The sequence below is a fragment of the Colletotrichum aenigma genome, assembly GCF_013390185.1.
Source record: "Colletotrichum aenigma strain Cg56 chromosome Unknown KSG_Cg56_contig05, whole genome shotgun sequence".
Taxonomy (NCBI): Eukaryota; Fungi; Ascomycota; class Sordariomycetes; order Glomerellales; family Glomerellaceae; genus Colletotrichum; species Colletotrichum aenigma.
Genome location: NW_023500911.1, coordinates 3,529,816 through 3,547,654, shown reverse-complemented (window position 1 = coordinate 3,547,654; position 17,839 = coordinate 3,529,816). Strand labels below are relative to the sequence as shown.

Genomic DNA, 17,839 nt, shown 5'->3' with positions numbered 1-17,839 from the left:
TGCGCCGCACATCCTGTTTTATACCGCCCCTGGCCCCGTCGACCAGTGCATGGACTGGGACCTTTGCCGCTACTGCTGCAGTCATTGTTGCTGCTGAGTTTGTTGTAGTTGCTGAGGCCCTTGCTCCTGTTGCTCCTGTTGCAGTTGCTGTTGCTGTTGTTGCTGAAGCTGTAGTTGCAGCTGCTGCAGTTGCTGCCGAGCCTGTTGAACTTGCTGCAAAGCTTTTTGCTGTTGCTGCTGTTGCTGCTTTTGCTGTTGTTGCTGACGTCCCTCGTATACAAGCTGCATCTGCGGGTTTAACGGCAGCTGGAATTGCATCGACAATCCCGACGCAGGTTGCGATGGAGTCTGACCTTGCCGACGGAATCGTGAAGTCCCCCGTCTGCTGTATTGTCGAGGCGGCACTCCATTCTGCGACGAGCTTGGCCCTGCCTCATAGCCGTATTCGTGCCACACATAGCTGGGTCCCGGGCCGTCTTCCAAGAGCGTGCGTCGCATGTCGTCATTGCGCCGAACTTCCCAGCGGCCGTATCCCAAAGGCACGCATCTGACTCGGTAGTTGCCTGGAGAAGAAGTTGGATCCTTGCGCATATACTCTCGCATGCCGTTATTGAGCAACTGAAGTTCCCAGGGAAGGCATGCTGGACCGTGCTTGGAATGCCTCGTCCACTCGATTGGGGTGGGTGGCAGTTCATGATGACCCTTTGCGTACAGACAATACGAGGCCCGTACACTCATCGTCGCGATGTCTCGAGGTATACTTGCCGGCTGCCCACTGCGAGATCGTCAGCTAATAGATTATAGGGGTTTGTGGATTCAAAATACCTCTTCAGTGCGGCACGGGCATTCCTCACAGTAAGTGCCCATGCCATATAATCGCAGAAATCAATGGAAAGATGCTTTGTCTGGGCATCAGGAATGTTGCCAGATCCTCGATCAATCTGTGCAGGGCCCCCGTTTATGGTCTGGGCCTTCGGGTTCATGTCCTGGTTCTCCCCGTTCATAGCCTGGGCCTCCGCGTTTGTAATCTGAGGCTCCTCGTTCATGGTTTGGGTCTCTGCGTTCATGTCCTGGGCCTTCGCGTTTGTGATCTCTGGCTCCTGGTTGGTGTACTGTGCCAGCGTGTCTTTCAGGGCCCGGATTTCCTCATTCATGGTCGTGGCCCCCGCGTTCACGAGCTCGGCATCCGCGTTCATGTTATGGCTCTGCTGATCCTGGGTGTTTGCGCTACCGAAAGGAAAGACAACCGACGTGGGCTGCAAATCCGGTTGGAAAGGCTGGCCGGGCTGGTCAGTCTCCATCACCATAGGCTCCTCTGGGACAGCCGGGATCGGCCATTGAATCTGAGGCTGCTCGCCAGCTTGACCAGCAGCGCTAGGGCCGACCAGGAATGGGCTTGACTGCGGAGCTGGCTCATCAATACTGCCGAGCTGGGCGTCTTGGCTTAACTGATAATTGTGCCATTGGCTGGCTCCGACCGTGTAATCAAAGTCTGGGCTGGTTCCAAATGAGAGTGCGTCTGAGAGTGACTCCGCCCACTCAAGATCCCTCTCCATAAGGTTCGGAAGCATGAAGTCACCCGCATCCGCGGATCTATCATTGAAAGGGTTGGAGTCCATCTTGCTTCTGTCGTGTGCAAGTCCGCGCGTAGAAGGTGAGGGTATGGAAGGATAAAATCAAATACTGAAAGAGATGCTCCAAGTTAGAAAGAGACAGTGCAACTATGGCGGTGATGTGTGAGAGATGAAGATAGGTGGAAATAGGCCAGCAGAAATATGTGCAAGGCCAGGAGAGAAGAAGGAAAGGACGGAAGGGAAGGACGGAAGGAAAGGAAGGGGAGACAGGGAGGGGCAAGAAGGAAAAAGGAGGAAGCAACTCACTATTTGGTACGTCGGCTCAACGCGTTACTTAACGAAAGAACTCGACAAGACTGATCCTTCACAGATGTAATCTTTTTCTCGATATTTGCGACTCAGGGTCTCAGCTGCTCTCAAGCTTCGGTTTTGCGCTGTAAATCGCTCTTGACCACGGGCGTTCGCAGACAGTCCACGGTAGACCAATGTCAGAAGACACAAACACTTGAACGTCGATGACAACTTGATATTTTCTGGACGAGTTTCGAAAAAGGTGCTGCTGGATGGATGGTGCAGAGGGAGAGGTTGGCCAAGAAGACGATGGGATAGCGGCTACTTATACTGTGATGGCAGGAACCGTAATCACCCAGCCAGCCTTTTGGCCCGCTCCTTCCCTCTTTGTAATTATGCTCAGAGTTCACACGGGCGAAGGCCTGACATGGCTAGCAAGGTCGCGGTACACTGTCAGGTTCGGTATGTATCTCCTTCAGACGAATCGGAGGACATCGGCCCAGCGCCCATTGACAGCTGACCTATCGATAGTGCAAGCCCAGTGGTTGAAGTAGTATCGGTACTCGTCTGTTTTTGTTGTGGGAAGCCCGTCTAGGTGCTCGCGAGGTCCAGAAGTCACAGGATATACTGTTGATAAATTTGCTGAGAAAAAGGGCGTGGCGGAATCACTCAGGCAAGATTCATATCAGAGAGAGATGTGCCACTAGTCACGTATTCAGGGGAATATCAAAGAGCGTATTATCACCAAGTAGTCTCACACCAAATTTCCAACACTGGTTCCTGAACCACGGCTTGTCTGAGCCTTCCATGTGAATCTACTCTACAAGCCTCTCTTTGGAGACCACACATGTATCTCGACGCGACCTGCTGAGATCCATACTATGCTCATTTTCACCACAGCCACCTCTCAATACATGTTTTACACATCTCCCCGAAAATGTGACATGAACAAATCAAACTCTATTCGACTTGAGCACTTGTTTGCCTTAGGAAAACAGTATTGCCGGTCACTCGCACGTTGCGGTGTCGACCCCATATCAAGAAATTTCTAAACTTAGACCAGGCCATCTATGTTCTGTGTGTCACAACCGACCGTTGCGAACCATTGCCATTTTGTTTCTAAAACAAAAAGGGGGAAAAAGACACTTGTCGATGAGATTCCGTGCCTCGTTTTCGAATAATGCAAGAAACAGACGGATTATCGTATGACCGGAGATATAAGATGAGGCGCACGTTGGCTTGCACATAGTGGCGTACAGGTCGGCAGTTCGACCAGCTCAGCGGGCTACCGTATCACGCCCGACGCCGAACCCAAGTACATCTACGTACCGATGGCTTTCGTCTTTATTTATTTTTAAAAAAAATCATTATGCCCCAAAGGTCAGAAAGCTTTCAAAAGGTCATGCGGGCTTTGCGTTGAAGTTACAAAGGTGACCAGGCAGATAATACCTCCAGGTATCCTAAAATCTGTTCTAGAGCGCTCAATAGCTCCTTCGAGTCTTGACTAAGATATTCTAAACAAGAGTCTACCGTTCTCCAGCGAGCCGACGGGAGATAATCGGGGAAGACGTTTTGCTTTCCTCATTCTGCAAACGTTATAAATATGGTGGACACATTATTCAGATATGCCATCTCCGACATGGCGGAGTTATGGACGCATAAGCTTACTCTGAACACAGCCAGTAACATGCACGGCTGCACACAGCCACCAAGGCTGCTCATACAGAAGTGGCCAAGATACGGTTGCCGAAAAGATGGCGCGTGGGGAGAACCGGCTACGTTACCCGCGAAGGTCTGTCATACAGGTAGTTGGATGAACCCCACGATAAATTCGCGTACAATCAGCCTCAATGTGGGACCCGTGGCTTTGAGATTGGTGTATTCTCATGTACTCATGCATCGCATGGATACTTGGAGACATGAGAATCCACTTCACCGTGCCCTTCAGGGTTATTTCAAGCTCTGATTCATCGCCTCAGCGCTGTAAATTCTCTGATTGGTCTAAAAAAGGGGGATGGGATTCTCAACTCTCCAAGTACATACAGTGTTCTGGAAGATGAGTAGCAAGCACACGATTCCAGCCATCCACATAGCCTCTCCGCCACTGTGGCAACAGCCCTTATTCGGTCAAGGACCTATCCACTCACCAGGTGACTAAGGTGCAGAATCGGGCAAAGACCACGGGAAGCACGGAAAGCCCGAAAAAAGCGAACGTAGCAGGTCTCATTAGATTGATAACAGGAGCTGTTCCGATGTGCAAAAAACCCATCAAGGCCGTCCGTCCGCCGGCTTGGTCATCTGAACAACTTGAATAACCTTGATATAGATAAGAGGGAGGAAATCTACCCAGTACCAAATACATGTACATGTCGTTACACCGTCCTCTCCGCCTGATGCCGATCCATTAGATGCTTCTCAGGAAAATACATGCCATGAACCCCTTCGTCCGAGTCAACTCAAACGTCCCAGTGTCCTCATCTCGGGACTGGTAAAAAATACAAACCCAGACTCCGGTGCCCGCCAAACTCCATTTTTCCGTTTTTCATTTCAAACTGCTGTCTGGAACGAGACGAGCCCGTCAAAACTTTGAGCTTTGCGCTCTGTGCTTCAAGGCTGCACCCGCAAGCCCACTGGCCTTCCCTCGTCGACAATCATCTGCTCGTCAATCCTCTTGCCGGTATCGCCCCATTCCACACGCTTCCACGTCAATATGCGCGCCTGGTTGGTGTCGACTTCGAAGACGCGTATCCGACGGTGGTAACCGCCGTAACCGCCGTAGCCACCAAAGCCGACGCCGCCAGCGTAGCACATCCACAGAGCAGGTTTGTTTTCCTTGTCAGTTGAGAGAGAGCAGTAGTCGTTCGCGTGGTCACTACGTTTTGTTAGACACGTCTGCAGGGAGGAGACAAGAGACTTACTGTCCGCAGCTGACCATGACGACGCCCTGGTCGACGAGGGCGTCGCGGAAACCAGAGTTAAAGTTTGGTGCTGTCACACCCTCCCTCCATTCGCCCTTGATGGCGAGCTCTTGATCTCTGTACTCGGGAAGAGGGATGTGGATGAATGCCAGATCCATGTGGACATGGGTGTACTGCTTATGCGCCTGCTTAAGGCTCTGAGCCGTCTTCTTGAACCAGTCAATCTGGTTCTGCTTGATCCAGTCGTACCCATGCCACTTCTTTTCGTCAGGCGAGTAGGCGTGTGAGTCGAGCATGTACAGGGTCAGCGCCGAGTGGTCAGACTTGCCCCTAGCAAGAACCTCAACGTAGTAGTTGCCGACACCCTCAATGTCCTCCGGGCCAGCCTGCGCAAGTGAGTATGGCAGGGATTCGAGAATGGACATTTGCGCGGAGCGAGGTAGTGTGAGATCGTCATGGTTGCCAAAGATGGAGACGTAAGGAATCTTCATCTTGATGAGAATCGAAGCGATTTTGAAGATGGCCTGTTTTGTCAGCGCACGTCCATCTTTTGACCGCGGAGATGACCTACCGATTGCGCATCCGGCGCCGATTCACCATTCACTTGATCTCCGCTCAGCACAACCAAGTGTGGCTTCTCCTCGGTGAGAATCTTCTGCACAAAGTCCAGGGTCCGGGGGTCCGCTTCGCACACATCACCATTGTAGCCCTCGGGTTGGGCGTCGCGGCACTTTCCAACGCCAGTGCTGAGATGGAGGTCGGCGAGCTGGACAATCTTGAACTTGCCATTGTCGGCGATCCGTGGGTGCGGCTTCGTCGGCTCCTTTTGGCTTCCTCGTCGAACGGTGAGGTGGGAGACGGGAACGTCCTCGTTGAGGGGCAGGAGCAGGGGTGTCCCCCCGGTAATCTCCCACCCGTTGCGCGCCTCGACGGCATCGTCGCCGAAGAGGACGTCGACGCCCGTGACGGCCTTCTTAGAGTCGCTGTCCTTCTGGTTGGACGAGCGCTTCACCCACAGGCCGTAAGGTCGGCTCTCCCACCGCTCGTCCTCCTCTCCCTTCTTGGCAGTTGTGGGGTCGAGTCTGCCGACGGAAACGTCCATAACGACCTTGTCTTCGGCGACGAGCTCCTCCTCCTTTTTGCGCGCAACGTGGACGTACGCGCTCGTCGTCCATGACTTGCCGAGATACAGATCCTTCTCGATACGGTGCCACTTGTTGATGTCTAGCTTGCAGGAGGAAAAGACGTTGAGAGAGGAACACTTTGTTATTGTGATGTCGGTGACGATCAGCCCATGGTGGTGCTGGGGCATGTAGTGGTGCATGGACTTGGGGAGGACTCGGAAGTTGCGGTCGAGGAAGACGACGACGATGAGGGTGACCAGCGTCACCGCGGTGAGCTGGACTATCGTGCGCACCTAGGGGAGGCAGGGCATCAGCGCGCGGGTCTCGGGCGACGGGCAGCCGGGCAGGACTTACTATGCGGCGCGTCATCTTGGGCGACACCGGGATTGTCGCAGAGAGTGGAAGAAGTAGTGTTGTTTGGGGGCGATGGCCGGTGGTGGCGGCGTAACGTAGAAAATGCGGGATGGTAAGGGGAACACGAACACGAACAATCGGCTCCGGCGAGCCTAATTCAAGCTACTGCTTAGGCCATATCATGGCCCACGGACTTGGTATACAAGAAATAAGGGCTGCAGATGGGGCGACTGAGCTTGTTCTCGGATCATGAACGACGACAGCTCAGCAGGGCGACGGGGGGGCGGCAGAAAAGGAGCGAAAAAGGCACGATAGGCGATTTCATGGACTCGGTCGATACAGGTCCAGTTTAGTGGAGCCAGCTGCCAGAATCTGGGGTAGCAACCTCACTTTTGCTCACTTTCACAGGTCAGGCCTGGCCCCGGGGGTGCTTTGGGTGACACCAGTGACTGGTCACTGCCCACTGAGGTCGGCGCAAGGTCCCTGAGTGAACCCGGAACCCAACCTTACCACGCCAGCTGTTTGCGCGCCTGGTGGAACGCGGGCTCACTGGTAGGGTCGACGGATACGTACCGACCGAACATCCATCGATTAGGTTATCAAGGTTTGATTGGCTGGGCGGTCACACTAACCCCTCCCAGGCCATCGCACGTGCCTCCCGCCTTCACCCCTTCTCTTTCTAATGATTCAACACACCGTTTCCGTTCTGGTCCAACGCATTGTGTCTCTTCAAATGGCTTTGGAGAAACGGCCACCAAGCACACGGGCCAGAAGACGGGGGGACGGACGACGGCACGGCAGCATCCAGCATCGTCCTCCTTGACGGCAGCCGGGGCGTCTTCCATGTCGGTGGAGCAGCCCTGCCCGGCCGTCCACCGTTCCATCTTGACAGCGTCACAGTCCCTCCACGCGATACACGTAAGCTCGAGACGTGGAGGAGTTGGTCTGATGAGAATAGACGGACTCCTGCAGTGCACATCAGGCAAGAACTGCTGCCCTGTTGACGCATTCCACACAGCCCGGCCGCGCGTCAATGGCCAATTGAGTTTGATACGCAGCCATGCTCCCAGTTGATGGCAGTCTCGACGCACACGACGAGATGAAATACCACTCATCATGTCGCCTCCCCTACGGATGACAGAAGCATAGACGGACCGGCGGGTCGATTAGGTTGAAGATCAGTTGGGGCTCTGCTGCTCGACGTCACACAGCGACTATGCGTGCGGCACAGCTTGAGTCAGTTTCGACGCGCCACGAGCCGAGCTGAAGTCGTGACAGCTGAGACTCGGGGCCGGTCGCAACATGAGTGTCTGCAGATGCGCAAACGAAGCCATCTCCCAGCCTCATTTTCTCTTGCAAATGCTCTCGACATCACACTATGCCTCTCGACGTCCAAGTTGAAGCTGGACATGTCTGACTGAAAGCGTCCTCGCAGCTTGCCGAAACAAGACACGCTACAAGATGAAAACCCGCCGAAAGACACCGCCCGTAACGCAACAGCCAAACATCCTTTGTCTCCTCTTCAACGGGAAGCCGCAGCTAATCCAAAGATAACCTCCATGGCCATTGTCTTCCCCATCGTCAATTCCATCAACAATTGCAGCAACAATTTGGCTCATGCAGGAACAGTGGCCCGTGCTCCTGCATTCTTGCTTAGCTGCGCGGTACGTACCGCCGACAGCTTTGGCAGGCGCAGGAAGGCGCACCTAGGCACCTCGTGCTACCTCGCTGCTGCCAGCTCTGCTGTTGTCGTCCTGCGAACCAAACCAGCAACGACGCGCCTCACCTCAAAAATCGTCATAACCCCCGACGATCGTCAACCACCAGCCTCCCTCCACCGTTCCACTTCGTCGTCATCAATCTCTTCCCATCTCCGCTTGCGCAATAACAATTCTTACACATCTCCAATTATCCCCTATCCCCCAAAAACCACACAGTCGCAAGCATGGCCACCGACTACAGCTCATTGAAGGTGCCCGAGCTCAAGAAGCTTCTCCAGGAGAGGAGCCTTCCCGCCACGGGCAACAAGCTTGACCTGGTCAACCGCCTGAAGGAGAACGACAAGGCATCTGCCTCCGCGCCAGGTACGTCGATGGAATGAATGCGCCTCCGACCCCAAACTGACCGTCGCAACCCCAGCCGCAGAGGAGGACGAGATCGACTATAGCGACGACGAGCCCGCCGCGCCTGCCAAGGCCGCCAAAGCACCCAAGCCGGCCGAGGAGGCCACACCTGCCGCTGAGCCCGCCCCAGCCCCAGCTCCCGCCGCTGAGCCCGCTGCGCCAGCAACCACCGAGGCCGCTCCCGAGGCTGCCCCTGCTGCTGCCGAGACGACCACCGAAGAGAAGCCTGAGGAGGCCGCCGCGCCCAAGGAGAACTTCGCCCTCAACCTCGGCGCGACTGACGCCTCAGAAGAAGCCCGCAAGCGCGCCGAGCGTGCCAAGCGCTTCGGCATCGTCGAGGAGGAGGACGACGACGCCAAGAAGAAGGCCGAACGCGCGAAGCGCTTTGGCGCCGATGCTGATGCTGCCAACACTTCCGCCCTCGACTCGGCCCTTCCCGAGAGACGCCCCAAGCGCGGCCGTCCCGAGCGCAGCGACGAGCAGCCCGGCCGTGACTCCAAGCGCCAGAGCACCGACGGCCGTGGACGCCGCGGCGGCAGGGGCAACAGACACGGTCGCCAGGGCGGCGGTGTCGAGAAGCAGCGCAGTGCTGCGGTTGACCCGGCCGAGAAGGCCAGGATGGAGGCCAGAGCCAAGCGCTTTGCTGCCTAGATGGAGTAAGACGGGTTGACAGGGGATTATGTATACTACTATGGTGGGGGAGCTGGAAGGCGTTTTCGTTCACGACGATGAACATGGAGACGCAAACGCAAAATTTGAAAAACGACAGGTCTTGGTCTACGCCGAACGAGACAGCGTGGTATTTGGCACCACGCGTCTACTTACCAGATATTCTTACAGTAATGGAATAGAGCAAAAAGCTTTTTTGTATCCCAACCCGGTTTCGCATCCCAACCCGGTTTCGCATGGGTCGTTCGAATTGAAGTGGGCTGGCGTCATTGAGATTCAATCGTGAACTTGAAAGCCTTATTGCTGTTCTGCGCAACAGGAAGAAGTCGTACGTTGCCTTGATGAGAGGAGGCGGAGTGTGGCAACCCCATGCTAACGGGGTAGTCGGCTCTCTCACAGATGAGATTGGCGATTGGATCCGTTTCACGTCCCGAGGGCCGACTCTCTGGCAACAGCCTGATCGATAGCTGAATTGGGTATCAATCACTCAGAAATAAGAATCAGTTCGATGGCGTCGTATAAGACTAGGTACCCATCCCGTGGGTGGCTGGCTCTTCAACAATGAGAACGCCTGTCAAGGGTATTCGGCACCGTCGTTGAAGCCGTCCATCGACGCAATTCGGCACCCAACATGGACCTAGAAGCAACGTTAAGTTGGCATCTGGGTGTGGATCACCGTCCTTCCTTGTAGTCAGTCACTTGGCGCTTATTCGTCCCAAAGAGCTGTGGCTCTAGAGACCGAGGCCATATATTTCCACAGTCTACGGCCTTGCGTTCGGGCTTCATTTTCATTGAAGAGAGATCAACGTCAGTCAGTCCGCCCAATCGACTCCGTCCTATTGATGAGATACACTATAAGATTCACCACGATTATTTATACTCCAAGACCGCAAGGGCTCGCCACAATCCAGAGCCGATGGCCAAGCGCTTGATGGAGTATATCTGGTTACAGTGGCAGGCTGTACAGCACCTCCGCGCCCGTTCTTCCCTCTCCTTCGCATATTCCAGCTTATTCGACATCTAATAATCAATGTCCATATTGTATCAGACATCCACGAGTTAACGATGTCTATGCAACCAAGCATGGTGCCAGGAAGTGCCAACTATTTCCCACCACAAAGTGGCTATATTATCGCGAAGCATTTCCACGACCCATTCTGAGGAAAGGAAATCACCACTGCACATGGTTCAAGTTTAAATAAGCGCAAAAATGTCATTTGCAACGGGGTTCGCAATGCCCTCGGAAGCCCTGTTGCCACTCCGCAAGCCTCATGGCGCATATAAAGAGAGTGACAGAGCAAATTATTCAATATCCCACACAACCAATCAGAGGAACATCGCGAAATTCACATCATTACATGAATCGAATTGGCTTCTCTTTTCGCGTATGCCACTCTTCCTCGACACAATCCATGAATCAAAGGACAAGGCCACATCACGTCTCATCGTCTCCGTCCTTCAAAGGTACTGTTCCACGCGTATTCCTGCTATATATCCCTGATCAGAATTCGATTCGAGCTTACTATGGATGTATGAGCGAACCCCATTCTCTGACAAATCTTGGTGTCCGCCGACGACTCGCCACCTCTAGCTATTGGAACGCGCTCGTCATTGACCATTTGGTCGCTGAACGAGGAGAAGGGACGTTGTTTATATAGTGCCGAGTATCAAAGCTAGCCTTGAAATCAGTTTCTTCACAGAGATCGGGGTTCTCCTCTATATCAGTGGAATAATTACATCCAATGTCGGCGTCCATCATCTTGCCATACGACCTCCGTATAACCAAAAGACAGGGAGGGTACTTCAAAACACACAGCACAAGTACGGCAGCGGTAGAATAGTGTTAACGGTGACTGTAGCGGCGCCTACCTTCTCATCAGTTATTTTGACACCTCAACTACATCCCATATTGGCTTTTGCTCAAGATGGATGCAGTACCCGCACATAAGCTGCGTACATCGATGATGGATGAGCGTTAGTATCGGAGTTATATATTGACACGGCCTTTCGAAATGTCATTGTGATTCCATTGCTAGTGATGTTGAGGGTAATCGAATTCTTGTATGTGCCTGGGCTAATTATCTACCGTGGCGTTCCTCTCCAAGGGGGTTGCGGTATGCTGGCGCGTGTAATGTGTCTATGAAGTTCTCTATCGCCCGTCATCATGGGGATATTCATGGTACTCTCACCACATAGCTAAAAGATTGGCATCTCTGTGAGATTGAGATGGTGCTGCGTCATAGAGTCTAACCACTGATACTTGCAGTCCAAATCCCGAAGGACAGCCCGGGGGCACTTCTGCCCATCCATCTCCGTCAGCTCGCAATCCGTTGACAAACGCTACCCGAAAACACAGTGTTCGCCCTCTTTTAAAGACGGAGGATCTCCGGTCCTCGTTCTCCAAAGAGAAAGAAGCCGAGTCATGATGAGGCGGGAGGCACTCCAGCAGCCAGCTGAAACCCCCTAGGCGTACGTGAAAACCAAGAGACTTGCGGCTTCGAAGATAGCGAGGGCTGCGGTCGATGTTTGCTGGTTCTTTCGGGTCAGCATCTGAGGCGCTGTATAATATAGAGTAGCCTAGGAAAACATATCAAAACTCATGGAAGGGTCACTTGCTTATACTTTCAGCTAACAGGACGAGGTTCTCATTCAACGTAAGGCCATGGACGAGGATTGAGCTGGCACATCCCATCCCGAATAGAGTTGGACACTACACTGATCCCATACCCGATGTCGAAAAACGTAAGGCATGCCCTTTCATGATGCTTCAGACCATCACCTTTTAATCTAGTGCTTATTCAAGACTTCTTCCACGTATAAAATGACAACCCCGATGAGAAACGAAGAGCGAAGTGGGACCGAATCTTTCATCGTCTGTAACATTGCCCCTGCCTGGGACATCACCTCCGTATCACCAAGTGTACGATGTTCAGCATAACGCAAAAATTACATACATCTTTTGGGCCATGATTTGCCCCAGAAATAAAAGAGAACTGGGGAGATCACAAATATGTACTACGAACTACATTCTAGACTCATCACCATTTCCACCTCTGAGCTGACCTGCTTAGAGTGCCGACGCTGCCGTTACTTCTCAGGGAATTTCATAGCCGATTGACGAAGTATAAAGCTCTAGGGAGGCCACACCATTTTTCACAATCCACAATAGAAGTACAATATCCCGTGCTTTTTCTGAAGGTGATTACGAAGGTTATCTACATGATTTCACGCCACAATCACCTACTTTTTAGTATCTTCACCGCCCATCGCCCTTTCCCCTAAAGTAGCCTCGTACAGTTCCTTCTGCTGAATAACCAGACGATACTGAGGACAAACAGAGGCAACAAAAACCTGCGTCGGCTGGGGATTGAACAGATGGAATGTCAGTTAGCACCACCGGGGCGCACTCATCCAACAGGAAAGAATGGGATCTCCCTCTTCTGGCCATACGCCCGAAGTCCATTTTTCGGGGCCCGCCTGAAGAGAACGAAAGACGGCCACAGGGCCTCTTATATCCTCAAGTAGGTCTCTAGACTTGAAGACTTCACTCATATAAAAGTCCTTCCGCACTATTTGGAAAGCCGCCGCCACCGACAACGATGCAAGTCTTCTGTTCGAGGAAGTCCTCCTAGTAATCAGTTGCAGTCCTCGACGATGCTGATAAGCGTGCTTCCCGTCAGTACCGCAGACTCTCACTTACAGCATCGCCGACCTCCGTCTCTGCGACTCCTCACCCTCTGTCATGTATTCTCTCTAATACGTAACCATTCAACTCCAAATTTGTTCGATGCGTCTCGAGATTGGCAACATTCACAGGCAATAGACTCTTCCCAGGCCAAGCCCCAGTCCTGACAATACTGCCGCGAACTACGAGTTCCATTGCTGCTATCTAAGAACAAACACAACCACCCACTTATAAACAGCTCTGAATGACACCCATCGCCGTTCTCAGAACACCACTCCTCCTCACGACCTCAAACCCTCCCACAAACCCATTCTTCCCTCTCCCCAGCCTCAACCAAGCCCGGACTTCTCCCCTTCATCTAAACCAAACCAAGCACTACCTTAGTCCACTACCCCAGCCCTTCCCGCGGATCCAGTAAACCTGCCAGAAAAGCAAACGCCACCCTCCACGTTTCCTCTCGCGCAACCCAAAGAGGAAGACCAGGAACAACCTCCTTCGAATCCCATCCCACTCCTCCGCCATCAGCTCCAAACAAACAAAGCCACGCCGCCCAACCCGCATCCCCAAAGGCCCCTCCTATCACGATCCGTCCTTCCACTTTCCTCTCAATCCAACAGGAGATCCATATAGCAAACCAACATACAAACACAAGTCCCTCAGCAGCAAGTGGCTCCTTCCAACACGAAAAAAGCCCCCGCTATCCACTCACCCAACCTACCTCTCAGCCGGACCCTCGTCCGTCGCCCGCCGGCGTCTTTTAGCTCCCGAAGCTTTTCCAACAAAATCTCCTAGTCAAGGCAAGAAAAAACGTACATGCGCCGAAAGGGTAAGGTGAGCAAGGAGACTTGGTCTACAGCTCCGTCCACGGAACGCCTTGACTTGAACCGATACGTCGGTAAACCTGCCAACGCATCATTACTCACCAGCTGAAGAGTTCTAGCTAGCCCCCGTAACCTCCCAGCTCTAGCTTGAACAAAGGCGGCTTTGCAACATCCCACGCCCAGCGCGCTAATCCCGCGTTAACGAGAAAAGACCAACAAAAAGTCCGACGTTTGCGCTACGGGACGGACGGGCAATTCTCTGGGCTTCCTTCGTCTGTGCGGACCTTCGTGGGGGATGACACCAACACACACAAAGCCCAAAGTGAACTAACTTTTTCTCCCTTTTCAATTATTCTCTCATCCATCCCCAGCAGCCGCCGATGGGGGTGTGAAGAACCGCCGTGCAATCCGCACCTCGTCGCCGTCACGTTACTCGCTACTGAAGACTCGTGAGATTGCACATCCCTGCTGTCTCATCACCCACAAGCCAATCAACGCCCGTAAACCCCTGTCCACCTGAGCAACGACACCCGGTCGCGGGATCTCTGGCGGCTACGATTGGAGAAACTGACAAGGGCTCGGTTGCTGGGTTCGTCTTTCTCTCGTCTTCGATGTCATTGCAGAGAGCATGTCCGATTCTCATCTTGTTGCTCCAGTCTCGCTTCTGCAGGCCTTTTCGTTTGTGATTCAATCTCGTCGCCGATGGAATGCCAGGTTTGTGCTCTACCATTCGGAGTCAGCGAGACGATCGTTGCCCTTCACCGCTGCAAGTACCGAGTACATGTGTACATGGGCGACGTGCGCCCTCTGAACCGGGAAAGAAGCCCAGAGATCTGCGATTAACGCAAAAAGCCGGGCAAAGCCACAGGGTTGCCGTTTTCTCGCTCAACCGAGCCCGGCTCCGTTGGCACTGAGCCACCCGAGACCCGCTCCATCGGGTCTGAATGCCACGTCACCAGCCTCACGGCACCCAGTTGCAAGGGCCACGGATGAGGCGCGTGGCGGAGTGCATGTGTGAAGTGGCCCTTGTGGCTTCAGGTTGCCTCACTACCGTCACTCTGAGCGCCACCTTACGGCGCCGGTTTGCGAATTGCTTCCCGCACGTCGTCTCGCTCGCTTCGGCGGGCGACCTTGGCTGTCTTTTTGCAGCAGAGACCCGGCTGTCGGCCCTGGACGTGCCTGTTTTAGACGCGGCCAGCGCATAACAATCGCCACAGTCGAGCTGCAGGTTTCAGCTGCTCTGGTTTTGTCTGCTGCGTCGCTGTCTGGATGTCGTCGCTGGCACTGACGTTGAGGAGACGCTGCCTGGTCCGGTGAGCCGGTCCCGTGATTCCACTGCCGGACAGACCCTGCTACGGCGGTCTGCCTGACGGCCGCTGTTGGATCGATGATCCCATCTGGGTCGCGGAGAGGGCCTGCTTCTATTCTAGTTATCGTGCATACTGCCTTGCTGCAGTGGAATTTCAAGCCAGGCATCCCAGAGCCAGCAGCTCCATCGCATGTCAACATTTTTGTTTCTTTTCGGATACCGTGCACCGTGCTCGGCGTGTCAAGGTTGCTCCATGCAGGGCCATGTGCTACGGGAGCTGTCATTTCGCGGCCGTTGCGGAGAGACTTTCAACGGGCCTAGTCAAACGTTAGATGAGACGGTCATCTCTGACTAATGTCCATGACGCCAGAGTCAGCTCGTCTCCATCCCGACGGTCCTTATCGAGCAGTCTCGTCGTCAAGCCCACGCGGTCGATTGGTGAAGAGCGGTTTCCAAAAGCTGCGGGTAAGGAGAGACATGCATGAGGGGAAATGGATGCTCAGGGACGCGAGATGGATGGTGGGAAAATGTCTCGGGCAGCTCAGATGATTGGACATAATTGAAGACGAGCGGGCCAATCGTAAATGCAGAAAGGGACCGAACCCCCTGCCGCCCAGAAGATCCATTTCGGCCCGGCCAATGACGGCGACGGGACTGTTCGACCCCAAGCAGGCCAGACGGCTAACCGTAAAGTCGGCCGTGGTTGGGTGCGTTACGTGAGATGGAAGCAATAGTCGACGATGAGCGGATCTGAATTGGGGTTGAGACAATCTCCAAACTCCTGTTTCTGACCAAGACAGGGCCGGGGAGATTAGCCGTGGCGTAGCACTGCGTGCGAATGGAAGTCTTCGAAATGGCTTCTTTCTGCAGTTGGAAGACGACCCCACGGCCACACGGTCTCGAAGCGGCAGGCTCGCGGGTTGGTTGCTGGCGCGACCCAGACTCATCCGACGATAATCTCGTGGTGGTAAGCGAGTTAAACGACAAAGCCATGGGAGCGTATCGTTGCCTGCCTAGCCGGAGAATAAAGTCGTTGGTTGGACCCTCGAGAAAGGCTCGAATCCATAGTCTTCCCGTGCCCGGATTTTTAGGATTTAGATGAAGGCTGAGACTCGGGAGGGTGTGCAAGCGAGCAGACTAGACGGGCCTGGGTCGTCATCACCAAAGTTCTAATTCGACGTTGACGACGACAACCGCGTTTGCTCGTTGGTGGCGCTTCCTGGTAGTTGGAATGGCGCGTCCATGAGGCTTGCGGTGCAGTCGAGATACTGTTTACTGGGTAAGTAGGTGCTTCCTGCGCGTCCATCGCGGGGTCCTCTGTCGATCGTCCTGCGAGTCTCTGGATCGAGCAACGTCGAGGAGCGAGCGCCCAGGCGATGTTCCCTTGTTGGTTTCCCGCAGGAGTAGGCCCGAGGATTCAGAGCAAATCAAGTTGATGCCGCGGCGGCCGGTCTATACACTTCCGCACAAACAATGTCGAGATAGTATAAGAATATGATATCTCGAGTGGGGTGAGTGGTCCGTGTCGACTGCCCTTGAAGCCGTGCCCACCACCATCTCTGAAGAGTGAGGTTGGACTCCATCTGGGATACATGACCGAAAGGACGTCGCCAAACAAGCGCCGGGCAGCAGGAAGAGGGGTGGGGCAAGCGTGAAAGCGTATCGGTAGCGTGGGCGATCAACAGGGAGGGTGGGACAAGAGTAAGACATGCAGAAACATGGCCTCTCGGGTAGCGTAGAGTGAGACATGCAGTGGATCATTGATAGATGACATGTTGACGACAGTCGCGGGGGTTGGTGAATGATGAATCAAAGGCTCCCGTCGTCTTTGCTTTTGCTCGGTAGCAGGCGGTTCACGGGCGTTGCTGTTGCTGTTGACGGTCGACTGACAGCGGTTGCGGAGACTCGAGAGACGACGGATGACGCAGGGGAAGGGAGGGCGAGCGTCGACGAGTTTGACGAGGAGTCCACTCTAGGTTCGTGTATGTGAGGGCTCCCATGAGCTGTCCAGAGTGGATTGGTTTCCATAGAATTAGAAACGACCAGGTGTCGAGAGGCTGTCGATGGGCCCAGCAGTGCCAGGCAGGGCTGGAGCGTTCAAAGTGCAAAGTCCAAAAAAGAGTCAAAAAACAAAAAGAGAGAGCCGTTGGACTCGCAGTGGCAGTTGCGCACGTTGCAGTTGAGCCGTCTGGACCCGCAGGTACCTGGGCAAAGTACCGATGCGCTAGTACCGCTTTGGGAATGGGCAGAGCTGCACCTGGCTTGTGCGCTTGTGGTGACCCCCGCTCCTTGGGCCGCCTGCCTTGCCCTGCCCTGCCCGCTCCCTCCAGCAAGCGGCCTGTCCATCGCTGCTTTCCGTCCTTTCGCTTTCGTTCTCCAGTTTCCGGTTCCCAGTCTCCAGCTGCTGCAACTGCGTCTTTTCAGTTCGACGGCGTCGTCTTCGATGCCTGCCAATGCTGCCATTGATGGCCATTTCCGTCCATGCCCCATCCGATGTCGTTTCCCATTAACAAACGCTCAGCCAACATATCATCGTCTATTCGACAACCGCGTCCAGCCCCATCCCTGCCCGCTCCATCCTTATTACACCACGCCTATTACTTTTGCCTTCTCACTCACGAGACGACGGACGACGAGAACCTTTTCTGTTTGGCTTTTCCTCTCATCTTTCTCACTCGTCCACACCTAGCGGGGCGGGCCATCCCCTTTGTGCTCCAGGGTCACTCCCAGCCGCCAGCTTGGACACTTTGGCCCGTTTTGCCCCCGCCATCCAGTTTCCACAGAGTCAATTCGAGTCCCGTGCCGAGTTGCCAACCCAAAAGAAACTACCGCCCTCGCCGTCGGTGAAGGGCTGCGCGGGTATTTTTTGTCGGTCTCTCTGTAGCGTCGACCGACTGGCGGTAAGCACAGCCATCTCTACGGGTCGCCAGCACCACCACCACCGTCACCGACATCGTCACCGTCACTGGCC

At 54.1% G+C, this 17,839-nt stretch overlaps 4 protein-coding genes across 4 annotated transcripts; 2 read left to right on the top strand and 2 right to left on the bottom strand.

The window, feature by feature from the left end:
* Positions 1–81: 81 nt before the first annotated feature.
* On the bottom strand, positions 82–1,619 carry CGCA056_v008605 (uncharacterized protein; the record flags this gene model as incomplete). The annotated part of the gene is made up of 2 exons (XM_037323852.1): positions 82–775; positions 826–1,619. The coding sequence occupies 2 exons, from the start codon at positions 1,617–1,619 to the stop codon at positions 82–84; spliced, it is 1,488 nt and encodes a 495-aa protein (XP_037178668.1).
* A 2,853-nt stretch (positions 1,620–4,472) lies between these two features.
* Positions 4,473–6,276, bottom strand: DCR2 (Phosphatase DCR2; the record flags this gene model as incomplete). Its single annotated transcript, XM_037323851.1, has 4 exons — positions 4,473–4,737; positions 4,784–5,307; positions 5,355–6,200; positions 6,262–6,276. 4 exons carry the CDS (start codon positions 6,274–6,276, stop codon positions 4,473–4,475), a joined length of 1,650 nt encoding a protein of 549 aa, XP_037178098.1.
* A 1,930-nt stretch (positions 6,277–8,206) lies between these two features.
* On the top strand, positions 8,207–9,035 carry CGCA056_v008603 (Uncharacterized protein; the record flags this gene model as incomplete). The annotated part of the gene is made up of 2 exons (XM_037323850.1): positions 8,207–8,345; positions 8,401–9,035. 2 exons carry the CDS (start codon positions 8,207–8,209, stop codon positions 9,033–9,035), a joined length of 774 nt encoding a protein of 257 aa, XP_037178670.1.
* Positions 9,036–9,684: 649 nt separating this feature from the next.
* Positions 9,685–10,077, top strand: CGCA056_v008602 (uncharacterized protein; the record flags this gene model as incomplete). Its single annotated transcript, XM_037323849.1, has 2 exons — positions 9,685–9,717; positions 9,775–10,077. 2 exons carry the CDS (start codon positions 9,685–9,687, stop codon positions 10,075–10,077), a joined length of 336 nt encoding a protein of 111 aa, XP_037177592.1.
* Positions 10,078–17,839: the final 7,762 nt, after the last annotated feature.